Raw genomic sequence first — 25,662 nt, 5'->3', positions numbered from 1 at the left:
GAAAATACTGGAAGAGGCGCAAGAAAAACACGGCCAACTCATGCACTGCAGCGCACGGCGGTGGGCCGCGGGTGTGCTTTGCGCGGAGTGCAGAGCGATCCGTAACGGCGGTCCGAAGTTCCCGCTCGTTCGCCGCCTCGGAGCCCGCGGCGGCGGCGGCTCAATTCGGAGACGCGAGCATGCGCCTCGCGTTCCGTGTGTAACGGGCAGCGGACCTCCACTGAAGAGGCCGCCGCCTAAAAATAGTTCTGCGCGCGCTGTTCTCTGCGAAAGAGGTGCCACGCAAAAAAGCGCGGCCTGTTAAGGTCGCGCGTACGAGAAGCATCGGCGAGGAGGTCGAAAGGGAACCGGCGGCGACGGAGATGGCCGCCAGAAACAAAACACGCCCGCCTGGAGGGTGTGCACGCCGGCCGAAGAACACTGCCACCTTCCTGCAGGCTTCTCGTCTCGCGCCCGCGAGCGCGTCGGGGAGAGGGCCGGTTTTTCTATAACTGGTAACTGTTCATCGCCGGCCGAATCGGACCGGGTATGTACGGCCCCGCGAGGAAGAGAAAACAGGAACGGCGCAGCGAGAGTATTCCGAGTTGCTCGCGGATGACGTGTGAAGGCCCGAGAGGAAGGGCGCTCGCTGGACGGTAGCCGGTGGCCCCCTTTCCTGGTCCAGCACCCCCTTACCGATTCCGCACCGGCATCGCCTCCCCGTCCTCGCCGCCACCCGGCCAAAAGGAAGCTATAAATGGCCCTTTGCAAACGCACGCGCGGTTTCTTGCCATTCTGGATTTCGGACAGCTGAGGTGGGGACACAGCGCCGGCTGCGAGGCGACATGACGTCTCACATCAAGGTGAGCGGAGAGCAGCTGCTGCTCAGCACTGCGCGCGAGCGAACCTTTGTAGCATCTGTGCTAGCGCTGGCGAGAGGCCTGCGACCGCAGGACGCGGAGTGGTGTTCAGGAGCACCGGTCGTAGATGGTAAGCGATAACTATTCCGAGTAACATACGGGATATCCTATCGTTTAAACTTTATTCATAACCGCAGGGAGAAGGTAGGCTAAAATAGTGCACTCACCATGGTGCTTGGACTATTGTCTGTTGCTTACGGCTGCGGGTAGGACATTTTGTTTTGTTTCTTTTTGGCACCCCACATTGTATTCTTTGTGCATGGTTACAGATAAGGAAGCAAAGCGCTACTAACTACAATCCTATGGCCAGGAGTCGGTCTGGCACTGGCTTTGGAAGCTGTCGGGAGAGCGTTTGTTGATTGTTCGGCGCCAGTGAGAGTTCTCAAAACGAATGCGTTATGCACTATAGGTCATATGTGTGCTTGAGCCCAAGCGCTCGGGCATACTTAAGTCAGCGATCTTACTGCTGTCAGAGGAGGCGCATTACAGCGGTGCTTTCTAGAAAGATAGGTGCACGTAAAAAAACGGAAAGATATTTTTCCTGTCGTTTTTTACGCTTTCTCGAAGAGAGGCCGCGTTTGACAAAACCGTTTTCATAAACATACACAGCGTTCAAATCTCCGATTAACCTCATTTCTTCAAGTGGACATACAAATCACTGAGATGCGGTTTTGTACTTCCACCCGAAGAATTGAAAGCCACGTTATATGGGAAGTAGTTTTGTTGCGTTAGATGAAGCTCCGCATATTACCCACCGTAATTTTTAGAAGGAATAGATTTTATGTAGCGTTTTGAAGATTTTTTCTAAGAAAACATACTGTTTACCCTTTCACTAGATGTCTCTAATTACAGGACATATATACCGAACATCAAAATCTGAGAAATGTGTTCGACAAAAGAAAAAACTATTCAACTGCATCGAAAAATCATAGCACGAAGTAAACAGTTGTCAAATTTCCGTAGACTGACACCACTGATACGCAACCTGCGTGGCTAGAAACAAGATTTTTAGCGAGAAATTTGACCCTCATTGTCATCTCCGCCTGCAGTAACTGCGTCGAAATTAACAGATATCTCTTCGCATAGATTATCGGTTGCGAGAACGACGTGTACAGCGGAACAATGTCATGGCCATAAAAGTGATTTTAGGCACCCTAAGATATGATTTCTTTCCGTAGACGCATAATCTGCGCAAGGAACAATCTGTTCCAGCATTGTAACTGTGATTCATTAATTCATCTAATGATACATCAAAGTCTGTACCTATCTGCTTAAGAATGCAGTTTGCATGCGGATAGGGCAGCCCATCAGGATAAACAAAGTACGTATACATAAATACAGCACAGATCTCTGTCTTTCAAAGCACCTTAAAACACTGATTCATTCGAACATTGAAAGCAGACAGTTGTACTTCCTATTCACGGTGATCCGGCAGAGATCTGGGGAAAATTCTGAAAGCTGCAGTGTCGCAAGTCACAACTGAGCGATTTATGTTCAACAGCAAAGTAAACACTCATTCTTTTATTTAGCATAAATCCCCGTCCCGCACCCTGAAAGGCGGCCGGAGGGATGAATGTTTCAGAACCTTGAACAGTCGTTAGCTGTTATGCTGAGTCAGCAGCATTAACGCATAACAGGTATAAAATCAACCCACTATCGAAAACCAACTTACTTAATTGGCCTAATATAACATCCACGGCACACAAATCACCAGGTTGAATTGCTATCAGCCTCGATTAATTAGGAAGTCAAAACTGCGAGCACTTAATCAACGCTTTTAGTGGGAGAGTGAGAGTAGCACGCATACAGAGATGGCACAATATGAAGCATTCTGAAAGGACAAACAGTGTGAAGGACTCCGTAACGAATGACATTAAAGAATCAGCATCGTGTACTACTAGACTCAAGCTTCGACCATCGTACACGATTACGTAGCAGGGCGCGACCCGTCCACCGACGTACACGATGTCGATTGTGGCGAGCACGTTCTCTGGCTCTTCCGACGAGGAAGCAACGCTGTGCACTTCCAGGCGGCGTTGAGCTGCGCCCCAGTCAGGTCCTCTTTTCTTCTCCGTTGTTTCACGAGCGGCGATTGCGGTACTTTGAGGAAAATGGACCCGAGCGTGGCTCCGTGGAAGAGCTCCTCAGCACACGCCGCCCTACGCAGGACTCTCTATTCTTCCAAAATAACCTGCTGGCTTTGCTGGGCACGTACGCGGATGCGGATGCTGGACCCGTTCTTACTTCCAGGAAATTTCCTTCCTCCACGCCAAAGCCTTTAGCCGTAACGGAGCCGCGCAACTTTGCCCTGCGTACTGGAGGGTGCGTTATGGTTTTTCATTCTAGGCAGTTGTGATTCTTCAGCGCTTCCTAAAATTTCACTCTTCGTTGAGAATGCCAACGGTACAAACATAGAGGCCCTATCAGCTGTTCTCGTGCTCGCTTCCGTTCCTTTTCCTAAGCGCCGATTCTCTCCACGGAAAAGAGGAGATGTCTGCTCTATTCTGAAAGTTTCTATTGAAAACTGCGCACGCCTCACAAGTGCTGCTACAGAGAAAACAGCATCCGTCTTCAGAACAGTAGAGGACAGGCGCACATGTAAACTCTCCTTTAACTCCGTGATATAGGTCATCCCTTTCCCAGAATTTCGCTGGGACATGAACGTGAGGTAGCCCTAGCGAAATTATGCGGTCATGTGGTCTTTGCCGACGCTATGAAGCTTTGGGCAGCTTGAATGGTGGCGGTGGGCCTATCCGAAAGCCACACAATATCGCTGCGCGTGCAACATACGTGGCGCCGGCAAATAATGAATGGTTTTTAGGGGACAGCTCAAAGAATGTGTCAAATCCTACAATAAAAATGGTTGCAAAGAAGGCTCTTTATTGGGAACTGCCTTGTGACACAATAAACAATTAGACGCTGTTTTATGGCGGGCAAATCAATTTAGGTCCAATGCAACTAAACCTACACCACAGCGCAACACAAAACTCAGAGCAAAAGAGAGCTTGCGCGCTTAAGTTCATAGAATTCAACAAAGTACACTTAGGGACGGCAGACTGGGCGAGTTGGTGCTCCACAGCAAGAATTAATTTTCAACAGCACTAGACACCGGGCCAGATATAAGAGACAAAAACGGCGCAGTACGTGTTTGTCTCTTATGTCTGGCCCTGTGTCTAGCACTGTTGAAAATTTTTTCTTGTTACGCTTAGGGGCCAGCGGGAGAATCATTACAGGAACGAAGACTGTGCTACAGGACAGGACGAGGGAAAGGAGCCGACCAAACACACACACGCACATTATTGTCTGCTTCTTTCCTCCGTCCTGCCCTGTAGAGCAGCTTTATGTCTTGAAAATAGTTTAAGCAGTTCTTTAAATGTTTTATAGCTTGCGTCAAGTACTGCATTAGGCAGTTGCTGCATCATTCATACCTTTCCTGAAGCTTTCACAGAATTCAAAGGATCAAGGGATAAATTAGGAAACTAAAAGACGCTTTTGGCTCGGTGACCTATTTCTCTTTTGAAAACATTGTTCCTGAAACATATTTTTCATAATAATCCAAGTGATCCACGTAGAGTGAGTGACTGCTGATTGGGGCTCAAGCATAAGAGCAGAGAATAAAAGTTCGGTGTAAGAGACAGGCTTCGCACGCTACTTTCGCCTGTTTTCAGTGAAGCCTTAAAGACTTTCTTTTAGCTGAACCGCCAATGTGGGAACTAGTTCAAAAGCACTTAATCCTCGTTACAACGATGTAGAAGAGACGCTGAAATACGTTTTCGTATATCTATTGCTTCCTGGAATAACCTAACTACTTTTGGCATTAATATTATATACCAAAGGAGCTCTAGTCCCAATAGATTAACGCAGACCTTCATAGCACTACTCTCGTTAAAATCCCATCTCTGTCAGCTCAGCGGCCAAGTATTTACGTTCAATATTAAATTGCAGTGCTTCATGCACTTACTGCATGCCGCAAGACTTCTAAGTTAGTCTTAGAGCAAAGAAAACAGCACCTCGCTGACGTTTCCCGTCATCGTTAATTGCGCGAGCGTGTCAATCTCTGCATGCATTCAACGCCGATCTGCTCTGCGTACCACTCTACTCTTGCCCAGCGAGATGCGAATGCTTAGTGATGTGTCCATTTACAGCGAAAATGCCGGTTATAGCTAAAGCGATACCTGCGTCATAGAAGCTTACCGTGGTTTATGAAGTAGTAGTAGTAGTAGTAGTAGTAGTAGTAGTAGTAGTAGTAGTAGTAGTAGTAGTAGTAGTAGTAGTAGTAGTAGTAGTAGTAGTAGTAGTAGAGTAGTAGAGTATTAGAGTAGTAGTAGTAGTAGTAATAGTATAGTTGCAGTAGAAACATCACTAGTAATATAATAGTAGTACAGGTGGCAAAAGTAACAGTGTTTCCATGGTTCCATAAGGTCTCTGTGCTGGGAAAAGCTATCTCGAAGGTTTAGGGGATGAGGCGGTGAGCGGTGGGGTCAAGCCACCGCTGCAAGTTCTTCTTCTCGAAGGAGAGCGAAAAGACTTTAGGGTCGACAGTTCTGGAACAAAAGGCGTTCGTTACATTCATTGGTATTACGTCTCCTCCACTTAACCGATTATTTCACTTCAAGCGGTCTAGTTTTAATAATGTTCAGGTGCACTGATCAAGAGCGGTTGGCAATGCAATTTTTTTTTGAAAACAGAATGGAAACTTAAGGCAAAAAAAAGTTTTAAAACTGAATGTTCTCTATGATGTTTAAGCAAAATTGAAAAAAATAAAGGTGGAATATGAATTCCGGTAATTTTACCACTTATTCGTGCCAACACTGATGTTATATGCAAGCATCTTAGTATGCACAGGCAGTATATGGAAGATGTCCTTTACGCTTCACGTGCCTTCAGCGAGCAGTTCAATGTTAGAGAGAGGCATTTCCCTTTTCATCGCATAGGTAGCATGATAAACGTCTTGCGGTTGATTCGTTCCTTTGTACATTCGTTCCAGCGTTTTTATTTTCTTGAACACTTCTTCGTGCAGAGTGGTTCACGATATCTGCATTTCTTACCATTTCCCTACGGTTGATTCGTTCCTTTGTACATTCGTTCCAGCGTTTTTATTTTCTTGAACACTTCTTCGTGCAGAGTGGTTCACGATATCTGCATTTCTTACCATTTCCCTACTGTCTGTGGGAGAAATACAAATGAACGGAAACGAAAAACGCTCGCAAAACCGACCAGCAAATGAACGCACCCTGAACAAAAAGTCAGAAAAAAATGCGCAAGTCTGTAGCAGTTTGCCTGCTATGAGTAAGAGCAGATCACTGACGATTCTAACCAGCAGCACTCAAGGCCCGACGAAAGCAGAGGAAAAAGACGGGATGAGGACTGACTGCCCAAGAGCTCATTGCCGTATTCTCCCGTCGCCGTGTCTTCGGCAGTGTTTGGCTATAGATGAGTGCCACCTCACCCATTTTGTAATCAACGTATGTGCGGAGTCACGCCCACAGTCAATATTAATACCTAAGGCTTGTACGTAGCGGCTTCATGGATTGTAAAAACATGACAGACGCAGTTCATGATGGACGCTGTGAAATGCTACTGCAGACGCAAGAAATCAATGTTAGCATAGCTTCCCTTGATTTAAGTTCGCACGAGATGGTATGCCAAAAGGCCTAAGGACGAGAGACGTTTTTTCCCTAACAACTGTTATCATCATCACCATCATCATCATCATCATCCCAAGTCACCAGCGGTCTTGCGCACACAGCATGCAGCGCTCTCGCACACGAGCATGACTGGGAGGTCGCTCACTTCGTTGCGACACACGTTAGGTATAAATAAGTTCCAGTAAAAACAAAGTGCAGATCCGTACATTTTTAACAATCTCTCGAGCATCGTCCGCTGAGTCGCTTAGCCCCGCACGACGAAACCGGAAAGTGCATGCGCGTGTTCACGGAGCCCACACTCGGTGCGAGTGTCCTCTGCTACGCCCTTCTCCCGAACATGGCAGGCGCGGCGCTGCTGTTACCCACGAGGCGCTATTCTTAAACTTTCTCGGCTTCTTCGATGTACCAAGTGCACCTAGTAGTTAACAGCAGTGGGCCACATGCCGTGCTTAAGAGAGAGAGAGGACGTTTTATTTTTAGCGCTGAGTCCGGCGCTCTAGGAATGCCTCTGAACTTCCTCTCCCGTCACGCGTGACGAGCGTAGCGTACAACACTGGTGCCGGACGAGGGCTTTCTGTTTAGCTTTGTGCGCTCGCGAGAGCCCTCGCCTGTCTCGCTGCTGAGGTCAGTCGTGCGGAACTGACCAAGGTGGTCGACACTCGGGCGATAACATTTAATTTTGGGAGGCTGCACAACAAAAGTGCAGGATGTTCCGGTTGGGCGTCCCGACCTCAAGTGCAGTTGATTTTTCAGCCAAAGCTCTACGGCCTACACCCGCGGGAACGCGCGTCGGCCGTGTGAAAGTGAAAACGAGGCGCCTCGTAGCGGTCACGATGTGAAACAGCGAAGAGGAAGAAGGAATCGCGGCCAGGGGCCGTATCTTGCAAGCTTTCGTTTCCCCTTCGTTTCTTTTTCCCCTTTACCATTGGCAACAGCTGCCTGTGACGTCAGTAGCAGGCAAGCAATGTTCCTCACTAGCTGTTGATCAAACCTGCGCCTGATCCATGGCAAACAGATGAAAGAAAGGAAAGGAAAAAAAAATTAGGAAACTTCTTAGCCACATTCATAAAGAAGAAAATGCGATAGCATTTAGGCTGCCTGCTGTGGTGTCCACAATGAATGTCTAATGTTCTTCCTGCGATTTTACCACTAAAACTTGGGTTGGAACCGGTTCCATTGCCCTTATATGATATGCATGAGTCATCACCTTCCAGAATGTTCAAGTATCTTCGATTGGATTATCATATGGGGTTATACTAATTGCACCCACTAATCCACCTTAATCCATTTTCTGGACTGAGCCTAGTTCCAAAATTTTGGGTGTCCTTAGGAATTTGGGGCCGTGGGCCAATTTCCAAATTTTGGGAGTGCTCACGTGTTCATCTTTGGCGGCGCCCTATGATTAGTCCACTGGTCCACACGGTGCTGATAACTTCACGACCCTCTCAATGACATTATGGCGTTCATAGATCGCGGGCGTCCCTATACCCCTACTGGAGCAGTGGTACAGGGGTTCAGCGATGCACCACAGCCCCGGCAGTGGCTCTTTCAAACACTGCCACAGGTGGGGCTTTTGAGACCCACGTTGCTCTTACCGAGCTGTCATAAAGCTCATGCGCAGCGTCACGGTGGGCAGGTGGCAACTGCATTGAATTTGGAAACGCTGGGCAGTTTGCTCACAGACCGGTGAACAGTTTTCCACCTTCTACTGCGACCAGTTTGTGATGACGTCACAAGGTGACGTAACCTCTTTCGACCAATCAGAAAATTTTTCGTGGGGAATATCAAATTTAGCTGTGCTCGCTGATTGGACAATTGGGGCAAGTGACCCTGACGACGTAAAAAGGAAATTGACCAATCAGGGAATTTTGTTACAGAGAAGAAATTTCTTGTGAGACGACAGATTAAATGCTATCGCATTAAAAAATACGAAATACAGCGTCGCAAGAGGAACAAGTTGCCATATGGAGACGAGGATGCGCAGCAACCAGCAATGCTGCCAAGGTGTGGCGAAAGGCTTTCAAAGAACACGAAAAGAGACTACGTGTTTTCGAATAACAAAAAATTGGCGGTGGTTTAGCTCTGGTTCACCCTAGTTGAATTGCGAAAGCTTCGTTTCCTCGGCACTTCGTCTACGCAGCGTCTCATTCCGACGCTCTCGAGAACTCAAACCGTTCTCTTCCGCAGTTGAAGAGTTACCCCGGGACATGGCACGACTTCCTTTAGCCGCATCTTCGTTACGACGCTCCTCGAGTCATGCAGCGCGCTCTTCTGGCGTCTCTTGTGCGCGTTGTCTCTTCCTCGCTTCGTTCTGTCGTGGTTGCATATCTCTTTCGCGCTCTCCATAACAACTACAGTACACTGAGGCGAAGCGCCAACAGTCACCGAACCAAGGTGCATAGGGGAACGTTAATTTTTTTTTGTAATGTGTTATGCTTATCTGTGGGATAATAATACTTACATTAATAAATCGCTTAAAGAAAATTACTTATAAAGCAGCAGAAAAACAACCATGCCGCCGGTGCGATACGAACCCACGACCTCCGAACATCGCGTCCGGTGCTCTTACCAACTGAGCTACGGCGACGGCTGTCCAATCTGCTGCTCTCGTGGGTATTTATGTTTACTGGGTGTAAGCGAGCCTTGAGAGTGTTTTTTCTGCTGCTTTATAAGTGATTTTCTTTAAGCGATTTATTAATCTAAGTATTATTATCTCACAGATAAGCATAACACATTAAAAAAAAATAACGTTCCCCTATGCACCTTGGTTTCGGTGACTGTTGGCTCCCTTCATAAATTTGTCAAACGGGCCCCTCATTTCCTTTAACTTGTCTGCTAATAGCTTAACGAGGGTCTCGGTTCTGGCAGTCTTGATGCCATAGGTAGCATAAGAGGGCTCTCGCACAGTTTCCGCCCTCGCCGTTAGATGACGTTCTACGTCACGCTCGCGGCATTACAGGACGTGCTACGTCCGCCGCTATGGTTGAGGGTGGCGCTGGTGAACACTTTCAAGGCTCGCTTACACCCAGTAAACATAAATACCCACAAGAGCAGCAGATTGGACAGCCGTCGCCGTAGCTCAGTTGGTAAGAGCACCGGACGCGATGTTCGGAGGTCGTGGGTTCGGATCCCACCGGTGGTATGGTTGTTTTTTCTGCTGCTTTATAAGTAATTTTCTTTAAGCGATTTATTAATCTAAATATTATTATCCCACAGATAAGCATAACACATTAAAAAAAAATTAACGTTCCCCTATGCACCTTGGTTTCGGTGACTGTTGGCTCCCTTCATAAATTTGTCAAACGGGCCCCTCATTTCCTTTGACTTGTCTGCTAATATATATATATATATATATATATATATATATATATATATATATATATATATATATATATATATATATATATATATATACTTACGAAGGGAGCCAACAGTCATCGAAACCAAGGTGCATAGGGGACTGTTTTTTTATGTGTTGTGCTTATCCGAACGCGGAGGTCGTGGGTTCGGATCCCACCGGGGACATGGTTGTTTTTTGTGCTGCTTTATAAGTCATTTTCTTTAAGCGATTTATTAATCTACGTACTATAATATCCCACTGATAAGCACGACACATAACAAAAAACATTCCCCTATACACCTGGGTTTTGGTGACAATTGGCTCCCTTCGTAAGTTTGTCAAACGGGCCCCTCATTTCCTTTCACTTATCTGCTAATAGCTTAACGAAGGTCTCGGTTCTGGCAGTCTTGATGCCATAGGTTGCTTAAGAGGGCTCTCGCACAGTTTCCGCCCTCGCCGTTAGATGACGTTCCACGTCACGCTCGCGGTATTACAGGACGTGCTACGTCAGCCGCTAAGGTCGAGGGTGGCGCTGGTGAACACTCTCAAGGTTCGCTTACACCCAATAAACATAAATACCCACGAGAGCAGCAGATTGGACAGCCGTCGTCGTAGCTCAGTTGGTAAGAGCACGGGACGCGATATTCGGAGTTCGTGTGTTCGGATTCCACCGGCGGCATGGTTGTTTTTTTCTGCTGCTTTATAAGTAATTTTCTTTAAACACCGATTAATTGCCACTTCAAATTATAAAAAAAATAAAAAAACAGATTAGAAACATTCCCCTATGTGCCTTGGTTTCGTTGACTGTTGGCTTCCTTAACATATATATATATATATATTGGACAGCAGATTGGACAGCCATCGCCGTAGCTCAGTTGGTAAGAGCACCGGACGCGATATTCGGAGGTCGTGGGTTCGGATCCCACCGGCGGCATGGTTGTTTTTTCTGCTGCTTTATAAGTAATTTTCTTTAAGCGATTTATTAATCTGAGAATTATTATCCTACTGATAAGCATAACACATTAAAAAAAAAAAACTAACGTTCCCCTATGCACCTTGGTTTCGGTGACTGTTGGCTCCCTTCATAAATATATATACATACATACCCCGCGAGGCGACACCTCCTCTCCCTATACCCCAGCGGAGCACATCTGGGTGAGCGAGCGGCGACGGCAGCGGCGTCGGCGGCGGCGCCATCTGTGGGAGCGCGGCTCAAGGTCAGGCCACGCGCATACGGCTGAAGTGCGCGACGAGCCGAAATGGCTGGCTGGCTGGAGTAGTAAAGCTTTCGCTTTCAAAAACATCACCTTTGAGCTCCGAGCGGAATTCGATGACAGGCAGGCGCTGAACCAGTAAGCAGATCGGCTCGCTGCTAGGACCCCTTGGCCATCGCCGCAAGGCGGTGGACGGTGCACCTAAGTGATGTTGCTATGTATTTACCACGTCCATCTGCTCAGGAGCAGTCGTGCTGCAACCTGCGGCGGGGCCAAATGACTGAAGTGCCAGCAGACGTCTTCAACGTGGTTTTGAGGCCATGCATAATAGAGAAGCGACCATCTCGACGGCGGCGGCAGCGTTATGCGGCCGCACGTGGTCTCGAGAAGGGAAAGTGTTTCGAACGACGAAAAAGAAAAACGCCTCCTTGAGGAAATGATAATAATAATAATTGGATTTTTGGGGGGAAAGGAAATTTCGCAGTATCTCTCTCACATCTCGGCGGACACCTGAACCGCGCCGTAAGGGAAGGGATGAAGGAGGGAGTGAAGGAAGAAAGGAAGAGGTGCCGTAGTGGAGGGCTCCGCAATAATTTCGACCAGCTGGAGATCTTTAACGTGCACTGACATCGCACAGCACACAGGTGCCTTAGCGTTTTGCCTCCATAAAAACGCAGCCGCCGAGGTCGGGTTCGAACCCGGGAACTCCGGATCAGTAGCCGAGCGCCCTAACCACTGAGCCACCGCGGCGGGTCCTGAGGAAATGGCTGAGACGAATTTAATGAACGCCGCTGACAGCATCTATGACCCTTACGCGACGACTCCTTCGTTCAGAGGAGCTCCCACTGCAATCATTGTAGAACATCCTACGTACTGCGTGAAACATATGCAATTTTACGTTAGTTCTATTTTCCAACTCAGGCATTAAACTAACGTGTATTTGTTTTTGCTAGGCCACAAGGTTATTTCCTAAATGTTTTTGAATTCCCTTTTTCATTGTATCATATACACTCACACTGATATTTCCACGCTAAAGTTTGGAAATGTGAGGGGATGTAAAAACTGTCAGAGAACTCACTGCTGGTACAGATTATTTCTAATGTTTTCATCTCGCGAGCTTGCTGACAGAGTACAAGAAGAGGTGCCGATGCACTGAATGTCTTCGGTGTTTCTTATTCCTAAAAAATGCCTCCGTTGTACGATTTATGCGCAATTTTCTGCCTTGTAAAACCTTCTCTCTGATTAATCGTCGCCTCCTAGCACTCAACCAACTTGTCAGCATGCGTTAACTATGTTTATAAACTATTCCGATTCAAAATGACCGCACCGCCGACTTCATCAAAGCGATGCCAAAAAACGAAAGGAACGAAATTAAGCACTGTGAAGAAATGTATAGTCCAATAATTTATTTCAACAATGGGAACACCGTATAGTGAGTGTCATTCTTTCAGATGATGACTCTCAGACCAAGGCTTGCTGACACAATGAGGGATCAGCAGACGGCTGAGTCCCAACGCAGCGCGTTTATCTTGTTGTTACAATAGTGACGGAAAGAAATGCATTATGAAGGCATGTTTAGAAAAGTGGGGAGAGCTGTAAAGTATAAACATGTTTCATGAAAGACTACTGCGCTGTTTTTTGGAATATACTTTCGTCTCCAAGAATATTCCATTACAGCTCACAAGGCTTATTAGGTAGTAATTTCTAGAAGCTTTAAGGATCCTAGTGCTGTTGGAGCCTACTACTGCTGATTCACCAAGAATGCGTATCCTCCGCTGCATGGTCGTTTTTCCCATTAGGGAAAAAAAGAAGACGCTCAATGCGATTTTAAAAGTGGTGTGTACTAGGATATGTGTAGTCCTCTTCAGGCGAAAGGAAACTAAGGCGTCACGCCTTGAGTATACTGCGCACCAATAGAACAAATTCACTCGGTGCCGTAGCGTGTTTCCGTCCTTCTCAAAAGCTTCAAGTCTCACAGGTCAGAATAAAAGAATAGCATTCGCTACTTTGCAGACGCCCCGTGGCTGCAAACAAGAAGTTATAAGATGGTTATTTACAAGCGCAATTTTTCGGCAGTCGATATATTCGGGAAATTTTTTGATTATTCGGCGCAGTGAAAATGAAAGCTTCCTGTGTTGTTAAGCACATATTGTTCAAATTACCTCGAAAGAAATGAGCGAGTAACAATTGTTTTGATACGTGAACAGTGTTGCCATCTTAGGCGGCAAGTTCAGAATTATTGGCCAGAAATTTAGAATACTAGAATACTGTAAGGTACTGTTATGGACATATTGAAGGTAATGGTCTATTCTTCCGGTGCATAGCAAAATCTTTCGTTTAAAGTTTTCATCGCTCACATCGAATAGTTAAGACTGCCATAGAAAACCAATGGGGAACGGTTCTGATGATAGCAAAAACCTTAATAGCACAAAAAATGCAAGCCTGCCTTACAATATACGAAAAAAGTTCGTTAGACAACTATTTCTCGTTGAAAAATATTTTTGTCCAAAATTTCTGGGTATGATTCTTTCATATGTCAGGTCTGGTCACTAGGCTGTCGACTTCGTAACGAAAACAAAAAAAAAGGCCTCTGAGTTTGTTGAATCCTGAGACGTTGCCTGTACCTTTCTTGAGGATACTGAACTTAAGAAGAACGTCAGGCACTAATTTATTCCGTCGTTCCATAGCACACCGTTTATTTCACAGAAAGCCTTTATGGCGTTTCGCAGATGCAAAGGTTCAGGCTCGCTGCTCACAACCTGGCCGACCATGACATGCCGGGAAAGGAAGAAAGAATTTGAGTAGCTGAGCTTGCGGGCACCCTCCGGTTCCGGAAGAGGCCTCCACTGAGGCACCCTCCGCTAGGTGCCCCGCCTTGCACGCATCAGTAAAATGCATTTCCCGCTTCCGAGCCTCCCTCCACTTCCACCCCCTCCACCTTCCAGATGCCTCCTTCCTCCAGGCGCGCATGGCGAAAGGAAGCTCAAAGACGCAATGAGATGGCGATAGATCGATACGGCGAAACCGATACCGCTAACGCAGATTTGTAGCATGACATCGTGCGAGCGCCTGTGCATATCTTAGCCTGCAATTGACAAAATGAAGTGCTAGAAAACTTAGGGGTTAATAGAAAATGCCAGGGAAAGGGGCGTTAAACGCGTGGTCTGCGTCTTCCCCTCTCTGTACACTATGATTGGTAAGCAGCAAACCTTGCACAAAGCACTGCGTGGAGGGACTCCTGCTCGTTCGTCGATGAGTTCCATTCTCTAAAGTCGTTGCAGCCTTCATGTTTTGGCTCCGGAGCTAAAAGCCGCCTTAAGCCGAAATACAGGTCCTTTTTGGAGAAAATGAATGTTTAAGGCGAATGGCAGACTAGACCAACTTCAGCGGTCAACGGAATACTTGTCTGATTAATGATAACAGTAGTGACGCTGGGCAAGGTAGGATTAATCTAAAAATGGCGGCAGCGAATGCTTCAAATACGATCATGAAATCTTGCTGTGAGAAAAAAAAATCGGAATCGTTGCCTGCAGAGGAGCTTGCAAGAGAGATTTTCGCTAGAAAGGGAGGTGTGCCCGCGACCAGATACTGAAGGGTCGTTTATACCACTCTGAGAAAGAGGTCTCGTCTGAAGGATGAGCAAACCAGTCGAAAGACGAACGACAGAGAAGAAGCGAGGCACGCACAGCGACTGGAACTAACAAGTGTGCTTTATTGAAACAAGTCCGTCTCCCAAGAAAGCCAACCGGGCATGCACAGAACAACCAAGACAGCATAAACAACAATAAGAGAGAAAACCAAGCGGCCGCTGGCGCCGGTGCGAAAGGAAACTTAGTTCCTTTTACATCAAAAAGATAGTATCCTCTTGCATGCTGATGCATTAAGCTTCGAGAATTTTGCGCACCACCTTGCCCTTGCCTCTACCAAGAAGCCTAACATTGGAAAACGGTAGCAGCGCATTCCCGGCAGTGGCGAGGAAGGCTTGCTTCGTCGACAGGGTTCAAAGAGTAGTGTCTCTCTAGCAGCCTTTCATTGACCCACTAGCCTGTTTGTCCAGTGTAAACTTTTTCACAAGACAGGAGAATCTTTGACACCAGACGTGTCGCACATTAATGTAGCAGTTTTCATGCTGCGTCGCACTCAGAGGAAGTCTAATTCTGCCACGCGCAACACGTGAACAAAGGCTTGAAAGTTTGGATGGGGCAGTCGCTGTGTGTTCCTCGTCTCTTCTTTGTCCTTCGACTGTTGACTGGTTTATTTATTCAAGGCTATGTACCAACTGAGCCAGGTTTCAACTCTTCCTGAAGGGGATTTTGCAGAAGTATGAGCACTGCGACACAACAGTACTCTTTCTCGAGAGCTATTTATTACTAAAATAGTAATCCAAAAACGTTAGAGATCACTGCGGTACCAGTATTGTAGAAATACGTAAGCGCATTTTTCTATCCAATTGGCTCTAATTAATTACCTAATTAACTCACATCAGCCATTTTTGTTACTGTTTTAAGTTTTTCAATGCATATTTGATGCTCTCTTCCACGTTTATAGTGCAGACAAGTTCCCGTCCACGTCGTTCGGGTGCCTACAGAGTTTTTTACTTAATTGGCTCTAGTTAATTACCTAATTAACCCACCATAACTATTTTGCCAATTGCACATCCTCTTTCGATGCTCTATCCGATGATACTATTTTTTTATATACTAAGTAGTTCCTCCGTTATAGGACCGAGATTATCTAGTCCATGCCGAAACCGCTTACATAGCCATACAATGCTTACGCATTAAAAAGACGTCTCTCATGGGCACGACTTTCATTGTCACTGGGTGGTTAAGAACACTCGTTTTCTTTTTGTGAGCCTGCTGCCGTTTCCTTTAACCAGCTTACAGGCTCATCACACTCGATGGTGATTCGCATACACGCCAGCCTAAACCCACTCTTTCGCAGTAAACAATGCTGTGCAGAAAGGCAAATAAAAAAGGTATAAAGACATTTTTTTTTCTGTACTGACAAGTCGGCCATTTGCAAAATTGCAAAACGCGTGAATAAGTAGGAATACGAAGAGTTATGAGAATAAGAGGACGGGGCTTGAATGTCTTTTGGCGGCGGATACAGCCAGCGAAACTTGCAACTTAACATAAAGTAATGAAACCTTAACTTCTCTTGCATTTCGTTTTCGTTTTTCTTTCCGTGCAAGAAAAACATATATTGTGCAGGGTAACGTTATGGATTATGTCTCCTTAGCTGGTTTGGCGCCAATAAACGAAATTTGTCCAAAAAGTGCCGTACCGACAGTGAACAATACTCGTTCAGACGGTCACTTAAATAGCCGCAGGCCATTTAATTCATTAAAAAAAGTATAAAATGCGACCTAACACTTAAAACACTATACTTGGCAGCCTGCTTAGCTTGGGTCACCAAGTCACACTGAGACGCAGGGACACCCGCAGATCTCAGCGCTGGCCCTGCTGGCTTGCTGCCTTGCGCTGGTGCCCAGCCACGCCAGCATCGAGCAGGGAGCCGGGCAGCATATGTACGCTGGCGGAGAAGAGTACCCGCACGGCTTCATGGTGAGCACCATCCACGAGAGCGACGACCGGCACGGCCACCGGAGCCGGAGCTATGGGCACGGACACAGGGACTACGTGAACGAGCCGGAGTACGTGGTCCGCAACCCATACGGCGCCCTGCTGCAGCAGTCTGAGTCGCAGCACTTGTACGCCGCTGGTGGGGCACTGCACGGAGGAGGCCTGGGCCACGATCACGCGGCGTTCTTTCCGGGGCACATGGACGGATACCTGATGGCTCGATAAGGTCTCCGGCCCACTCCGCTTTGAAGCTGCAAGGCAAGCTTGGCCAAAGGCGCAGTGCTGTTTCGCGTGCGTGAGGAGCGTGAGAGGTGCCCTGTGTTCTGTGCGTATTCGCAAGGGAAAAAACAAGCAGAAAATGCAAACCGGAAATTCCGCGAGGGCTGTACCTATAGGTGCACATTGTTTTGGGATGATGGAGAAGAGCTTTCCCCAAAGCCAGGGATATGTGTGCGGAAAGCGCTTGGGGTCAAAAATTCTGCTGGGTAGAGAATTTTGGTCTTGCTTTCTACGATGGCATTCATCACGAGGAAATCATCAACCGGCTGAAGTGTGATGTGCCACCATTAGCCACTTACTTGTACTTTCTGTGAACCGCAACGCGGTTTTCCCGCTTATAGCGGTATCAACGGTATCGGGGACTAAAGGTCAGTCCACATTTAGCCGCATAGACTCATTTCCATGCTACTTCGGCAGAATCGTTTGTTAGCGCAATGCTAGCATTTGGTGCAGTGCAGATTTCCAAAAGTAATGAGTTTTTCGAGAGAAAGTTACATATGGAGCTTTGAAGAACAGAATAGTGGAGACTTCTGAGCTAATTTAGATCGCCTCAATTCCTTTGACGTGCGGCAAAACCAAAGCGTATGGACATGTTTGCATTCTGCCCGCATCTGAATTCGACTGCCACGGCCCAAATTGAATCGGCGAAATTGTGTTCACCACAAAACGCCACAGCCATTTAGCGACCCCCGCTGGTGAGACAAGGTATTTCGCTTCAGTTGCCTCATAATATTCACTCCCCGTGTCCCTAAAAACCCAACTGCCCCCTCCACAAAAGTTATTGCTGCTTTGTAGCAAGGTACCGATATAAAACTAGGAATGATGCGGTTAGGACTGAAACCTAATGTCGTGATGTCGTTTTCAATTTCAGATTGTCGCTGAAAAGAAAGCCATTGAAAAGCATGTCAACATTCTTTTTAAACGAATATCGTGCATTAAAGAATTTTGCCTTCATATAGCCTCTTGGGATATTAAGCGTTGAGATGCGCACCGTAAAAGTAGGAATTAAGCATGATTTTCTCAGAATGCCTTCATGTTAGCTCGTTAGACTTTAACTGTCGCGTAAAATTGACCCCCCGCATCTCCATGCGGGGGGCCTTCAGGACCTTTTAAACGGCGGCTATAGCGGGCTGCCGACCTCTGCTTCAATGAAAGCGTTTCTATATCCGACGGAACGTTTGTACTGGTAACTCGAGTGTTGTGCAAACAGCGGCTTCTGATTCCTATGTGTGACATTTTCCCGTCGTCATGACTGATAAGTCTCGCGGTATCCTTCGAGCAAACATACGGCGTTCTTTGTTGCCTATTTTGTATACTCGGTTTTGAGCGCTGTTCCCTTGCAACATCCCAAATTACTGACTGGACAGAGGGAAGCTTGCACTGTTACCGATCCTCGTAATAGAGGCTTGTTTATTCGTTTGTTTTTCGCAGGTGTCTTGATATCCAACAGCTTTTTGAGAAATTTCATGATTATGATAGAAAGGACAAATGGTTACAGTTATTGAGCACAGCTAATTCTTGTAGAGAGAGGCTGTTAAGGCTGCGATTGTTCCCAAAAGTACACTGGCTTACGATCAGGCATCATAAAGCTCTGCAGGGTCTTTAATTCCTAACCTACTGCTTTTGGCTATTTAACTCATTATAACAATACTAATATCGTTACGTAAGAGACACAAAAGCTTTCACGTACCACTAAGCAGCAATATACACTCTAAAGCAAGTGGAAAGAGATCAGTACAAAGTGGCATAAGCTGTTGAGGGCAAGAATCACCTAATACCGATCAAACAGACGAAAAATATTTTATATTTACATGAGCTAGGTTACCAGCCTCGAGACAGCATGCTCCTGTAACAGAGCCGAGAACACGGTATCAATGAGCCGGCAAGTCACTTCGGCGAACAGTAAGCAATAAATGTTTCGCTTTCAAGGATTCACAAATTACGCGAACATACCCGCAATCATTGCCTCTTGCAACGCGCTTCTGACGTAACAAAACACGCTCATTCTGTCAGGCTATTTTAATCTTTAGGTTCTGTATTTTGTAATTAATTGTCGATTATGCATGCTAATACTAAGGGGCCTGCTTTCGAAAGATCATTGATCCTAAAAGCGCCAAATGAGGCTTTCATATTCCTTAACGACCCGTATTACTTTGGTATGCAAGAGCCTTTCATGCTGCTGTTTCTCTGCATTAAGCCCTAACCAACGCAAATCTCTTAAATTAACCTTTTTAGAGTCTCTACTCCGATAGTGTGACGGAGCTAAACGCGTTCTAAACAGGCTTAAACTTTATGGCCATCCTCGCGCCTGATCGCACAGTTTTTGCTGGCACCAGGTTGCTTCTAGGTGGCCATCCAGTTCTTTTTTTTTTCCACTTTACTTTATTTCTCACTTTGTACCGATAAGGTGTTGCAAGTTCCCATAACTAAAAAGCGATCAGTAATATTGCATATCAGGTATGTTACGTGTTCAAGAGAAAATAAGGGCCTTGTGAGTTTCACTCAAATAACCGTAGGTACACCTATGAAAGCTTGCCTCAGAAAACATTATCCAGAAAATTAATGGTAACGTGGGCGTGTTACAAAACAGGCGGCGTCAAAATTACAGTAGTAAGGAACGTTTCAGATCGTTTCAGATTCAGTTCATACCATAAGTATTAGTCCTTTTTGTCATTTCTGCAACATCTTTCACGCATTCTTCTGCGAAGCCAACGGCTGAACTTCCACACGTGTACTACAGTGGCATGTCACGCTTCGTAGCGGCAGAACCAACGAACTGCGGCAATGTTCACTGCCTTAGTGGTTTTGTTGTCAACACCTTGGCGCCTGACTCCGCGATGAAGCTGGACTTAGTCAGGAAAGGGTATAACGAGAGCTGAATGCTCCTTTGTGCATTTACTCCCCTCGGGAACACGACGAGGTCAATTGCATGTCTTCATATTCTTAATCCCTCCTATGTCGTGGCTCATATCATCTAGAACCTTTGCCGCTTTTCCCTTGCATTCAGGCTGAGAGTACTGCCTACGCCCCGTCTAAATTTTTCTTTCATTTGCAGGCTTCTCCCTGAAAATAGAGAGTGACACCAGTCGAGGAGCTTCCGATGGCGCTGCTGCTGCCCGTCTGCTCGAGGCGTCGACTAAAACACATGCCATAATGCACCCTCACATTTTGTAAAATAGTAATCATCTCTCATAACAAAACTTGAGCGTTGTTAATAAAAGGTTTAAACTAGATTGAAGAGTTGTCATTAATTTTTAATGTGATGCCTGCTTGATTTTCTTGCGTGCTTCCGTCCCCAAGTGTGTGCATTCAGAAAAGTTTTTCGCTGCGAAAAACAAACAAAAACGAAATGTCCTGCTCGTACAGTTACGTTGGAGGTATCACGGTAATATATGTTGGGCCGCGATTGCTCAGGCGTCTGAGTTTGAGTTGTAATTTAGTTCGCCTCGCAGAATAGTCAATTAACAACAAAGAAAACAAAGACGCAGCAATCTTGGACGTGAGTTCTCGCTGTTAATCGCGACTAAGCAGTTCAATAACGTACTTCACTGACGAACAAAGGAACGTTAGACGTACGTTTAAATGAGTGCTAGCATCGCCTCATTCGTAGCTCTTTATACTTATAAGGTACGTACCTAAATGCTCGTTCAGCTTGAAATGTAGCAGCACGTTTCTGTGCGAAACAGTGCCCCCAGAAGCAATTCCACGACGTGCAGTGAGTGCTGCTGATGTTTATGTTTAAGTTCTCTCGTGAAGAAATGCCAGCACAGCCAGAAAGCGGGGCTGACGATTTTTGCAGACGGGGAATAAGTTGCACGCGGCACATTTGAACCAAGTGCGTTCTACGTAAATAAGAACTAAAGATTCTCTTGTACTTCGTCTCAATACACTGGATAAATTCATGCGATATCAGAAAATGCTTCTGCCGCAAGAAGGGAACACTACTTCTGAAAAACAGAGATCGCTAGAAAAGCGCCACCAAAAAAATATACATTTGATGGTAGGTTATAATCTCGTATCTATCGAAATGGGCTGGCGAATATTTCACACTTCAAAGAAGTATATGCAAGGTGCAAGGTTTATGGGAATGTGCTTCATGAATCCAGGATAAATCAGGAAACTTCCATAGTAACGGGATTTCGCATGCGGGTATGAAAGAGGTTCAGAGCAAGTTATGAAAATTTTCTGTTGGCTGCAGAGATCCGCACAGACTGTCATACATGGCATGCACCACGCATGCAAAACCCAAACATGCCATCACCTTAGATTTGAGCAACTAATGTAACAAGCAGATTTCAGCGGGACACATGCAACATTCTGCACAGCGAGCCAAATTGAGGTTCCGGAGCGGCCTTGCCCAGAACGACAGGAAGTGTTTTTCTTCAGCACAGCGTCAATCTTGCGCTCATAATAGTGTGGGCAGCTGCTGAGATACATATTTCAAGCGTTGTTATGCATTTGCAACCGTCCCTAAGCGTTTGTATTTCACTGCACGGGAGTCCATATCTGCGGAAACACATTTGAATCCGATCGTCCACTGTTTACATTGTTTTAAATTTATAATAACTAGGACTTTGGTTGCCGTTGGCTGTTGCTCTCATTGAAGTTTGTAGTCAGCTAAAAGTAACCTAAATAAATTGTAGTCATTTTTGTAGTAGTTTGTTTGTAGTTAGTAGTCAAGTTTGTAGTAATTGAAGTCATCTAAAAAAATGCGCCTCACCTTGACAACCGCATTTTCAGAGCCCAACGATTGAAAATGCGAACCGAGAGACAGCGTTAAGGAACATTCACACCGGGGGTCAGTGTCGCCATATGTCGCCAGAATAGTTGCTAGAATGCTATGTAAAAGTTCCAAAAATAGCTAAAAACATAAAAAGTGCTAAAAGTAGCCAGAATTTCTTCGAGTGCTTTTAAACGTCTCTAATGCTTGTATAGCAATTTTAGCGAATATACTACGTTTAGCCACGTTAAATGACACCAACAGCTTTTCCATGCAAGAGAAAGGGCGCAAAATTTTCAGCTTTTGTTTTTTGCTGGTAACTGTGAGTAGAGCATTTGGAACGACATAACGGGCCCTCGTTTCGATTAAAAACGTTTATTGCAGCACTCTTTTTCACCACGAATCAAGGCGCTCAGCGTACTTTTAATAACACACACACACACACACACACACACACACACACACACACACACACACACACACACACACACACACACACACACACACACACACACACACACACACACACACACACACACACACACACACACACACACACACACACACACACACACACACACACACACACACACACACACACACACACACACACACACACACACACACACACACACACACACACACACACACACACACACACACACACACATATATATATATATATATATATATATATATTAAAAGTACAATGAGGCTAATTAGCTCTGCATATTGGTATCAGGGGAAAAGCCACAAACAAATTTGTCTACGTCGACGCTGAGGGCTTCGTCGACAAGATTATTCCACCTTTGATGCCGATTCCGGTCAGCTGCCCTGCTTTGGAATATTTCGTGTTTTTTAGCCACTCCTACGCCCGTTGATTGTTTGCCTCTCTCATGCGCACTGTCCTTCACCGATCTTTCTGATCGTGCTTTTTTGCGTGCGAAATTAGCTTTAGTCGTCAGTGTCACACAGATCGGCATAGATTAAAGCAGCCAGCGCGATGCGTGCTACAAAGCGCCCGTTCACGTCCTAGAAAGTACGAGAACATTGGAGTAAAATCAACCGATGACAGTCGGAGAGTGCGTATCCTTGTACATGTTGGGTGACGCCCTCTCCTCTTTGCCAGAAAGCGGTGGTGTCCGGAAGGAGAAGAAACTCCTAGTGTTTTCAGGAGAATTCCTCACCTCAAGACCGATGGCAGAGCGCGCGAAAACAAGCAATGCTGCGGCTGAGTGGGGAAGTCAGCGCGGCAAGACGAGTCGGAGAGGATGGGAACAGAAATGTGTACTTGTGTCGTCAGTGGCTGTGCACGGTGAAGGAACAAAGGAATAGGAAAATCTTATTTAAATACCCATCGGGGAGGGAAGCGAATGTTTCTGCCTGCCTCTTTGCAACTGCTTCATTCCTTCTCTCGACTTGAAAAAGAGCTAAATGCGCTACTTAAGCAAATTTTTGGTAGCGAGCTCCCAAAAGTAGGTAAATCTAGTAACGAAATCGCTTAGTTGGCAACCATGCAGAGGAGTCACGGTAGCCACGCAACCTGCTCGTGATCGCCGACGAACTACAAAGGTGCTTATCCAGCAGACAATGGCGACCAATGAACCGCGCTGTGATGGCCAGTGTTCGGTGCTGAAAGGGACACTAATGACAACTGCATTAATTTTTTTTGTTAGAAAAATCCGACTGTTCAGCCTTTCATGCCATTGTTGTCGCTTGTCTGGCGGCGAAAGATGCATTTGCTAAGAGATTTAGATTCGAGATTGCAAAACTTTTCCCGCTGCTCTGATTCAAACTCGAGACTTTCCGATGGCGAAATGCCCGAAAAATTACGCAAACTGACGCAAACGAGGAATCTGTGATTGCTGGCAGTGAGTGCTGCAGCCTAGCAGCAGCCGAAATGAAAACTGCTGGTAGCCGAGACGTTGAATTAAGGCCTCTGATAGCCTTCGCTACCGCCGCTTGTTTACTTTGCACCAGCGTTACAATGGATCCCGTTCCCGATCCCGACAACGAAGTTCTCGCAAAGAACTTCGGCCGGAATTTCAGTGACCTCAACCCCAGACAGCGTGCGATGCTCTCGAGGGTTGAGGCGGCTGGTGTGGCAGCTTTCACCGCCGAGCCACCCATCACGACTGGTGAGTAGAGGCTGGTAAGCACGAACATATTTCAGTTCTCTAATAAGAGTCCTCGTAGCACCGGCTATGCAGCCCAGGACCTTGGTACGTTGACGAAGTGAACACGCCGAACGCGTGCGTTTGCTAATGTTAAGGCTCATGCAACATTAGCTAGCCACTGGTGTTTTCCTTGTCGCAGGTGCGTGCCGCAGCATGAACTTCGTCCGAAGAGTACTTGAAGTTTCTCTGCTGCTCCGCACTTGTAAATCGAGGCGGGTGAAAAGTGAAACCACGGGGGTACGCAAAGCGCATAGCTGCGAAGCACAAAAACATACCGAAACTAAGCTGGCCGCCTGTTGCGCCACCAGGCACAGGTTTTCTTTGGCTTCCAACATTCAGGTTTTTTTTTTCGGCTCCCTCGTGTAATAAAGCGCACTAGTGGTTTCACAGCAAAGTGATCCAAAAGCGATCCAAACGATCGGAAAGAGAAACCTTCATTCACGTAGTTTGGCGCATCGAATGTTGTGCTATGACACTCCGCGTTCACAGACTGATGTGCCACACAAGTTGTTCGCAATGTTTTCTTATTTTGCAAGTCAGATAAATGGGCCTTTGCGGGAGAGAGCACATAACTGAAAAGCAAAATTACCAGGCTGACGATGTGGGGTTTATTGATTATGACCAAGCAAGGTAGATGTGGGACATGATGAATACTCAAGCGTTTTCGCACCACGCTCAGGTAAAATTTGCTCACTGCTCCGATGTGACGAATGAATGGTCGATGAGCAATCGAGACTCTGAAATGATCAACGCGGGTATAACCACCATCTTCGTCTCATAAAACGAAGACGTAGTGCACTGAGTGTGTTTGGTGTCATGCAAGAGATATAGACCTTTTTAGGTTTATGGTTTATGGGGGTTTAACGTCCCAAAGCGACTCAGGCTATGAGAGACGCCGTAGTGAAGGGCTCCGGAAATTTCGACCACCGGGGGTTCTTTAACGTGCACTGACATCGCACAGTACACGGGCCTCTAGAATTTCGCCTCCATCGAAATTCGACCGCCGCGGCCGGGATCGAACCCGCGTCTTTCGGGCCGGCAGCCGAGCGCCGTAACCACTCAGCCACCGCGGCGGCTTATAGACCTTTTTAGTCCGTCCGTCCTAGGCGGCCAAGGTGTACTAATAACATTTGGGAAGCCGCAAGCCATGGAGATGGCGATAGCGACTTTGTAAATCTAGATCACGCAGCAGCTGGAGGAACACTGATAGCTCGCCTCCAGCTCTTTTAATGCAAAACTTCTAGGCTTTCAAAATGGAATTCTAAGGCGAAATTAAGGCTATCTGATAAATTAAAAGTTTCACTAATAGGGTTTGATGGAGTTTGACCAATGAGGAATGATGGCTTCTCTATGGTTCGCCTGCTAGTGTAGGGATCACTTTTAGGCGCGGTAATAAATATAAGAACACTAAGTCTATAAAGGTCGCCGTGCCTAGGAGACGGTAGTCAAGAACGACGTTCTAAATTGACCAATGGATGAGCTACGGAGCTTTATCTTCAGCCACGCATGCCGTCTCCCCATAGCTGCGAACAAGACGGGGCCAGACTTCCCGGCAGATATAGACAACCCTACAGATCGAAGGTAATCTTGTATTTTAATATAGGGCTCTCGTTCTATCAGAGTCTCTCGCTTGCGCTGAGTAATAGCCCGTAAAATAAATGCAAATATTGTCTGCGTTTATTGCCCTGCGGATTTGCTAGCAATTTTTGTTCAAGGCCTTGGGAAGACCCGCCATTTCCACTATAAAGAGCATGGGGAGAGAACAATTCCCTGAGGCGAACCTCGCAATACACACCTTTC

The 25,662-nt window shown here is 46.3% G+C and overlaps 1 protein-coding gene across 1 annotated transcript; it reads left to right on the top strand.

The window, feature by feature from the left end:
• The first annotated feature begins 354 nt into the window (after positions 1-354).
• Positions 355-20,191, top strand: LOC144094846 (uncharacterized). Its single transcript, XM_077628732.1, has 3 exons — positions 355-842; positions 16,549-16,944; positions 20,021-20,191. The coding sequence occupies exons 1-2, from the start codon at positions 825-827 to the stop codon at positions 16,909-16,911; spliced, it is 381 nt and encodes a 126-aa protein (XP_077484858.1). The 5' UTR covers positions 355-824; the 3' UTR covers positions 16,912-16,944; positions 20,021-20,191.
• The last annotated feature ends 5,471 nt before the right edge of the window (positions 20,192-25,662 follow it).

This window comes from Amblyomma americanum, chromosome 1, assembly GCF_052857255.1.
Source record: "Amblyomma americanum isolate KBUSLIRL-KWMA chromosome 1, ASM5285725v1, whole genome shotgun sequence".
In the NCBI taxonomy this organism is placed as follows: domain Eukaryota; kingdom Metazoa; phylum Arthropoda; class Arachnida; order Ixodida; family Ixodidae; genus Amblyomma; species Amblyomma americanum.
This window is presented reverse-complemented; position numbering and strand designations above follow the sequence as displayed.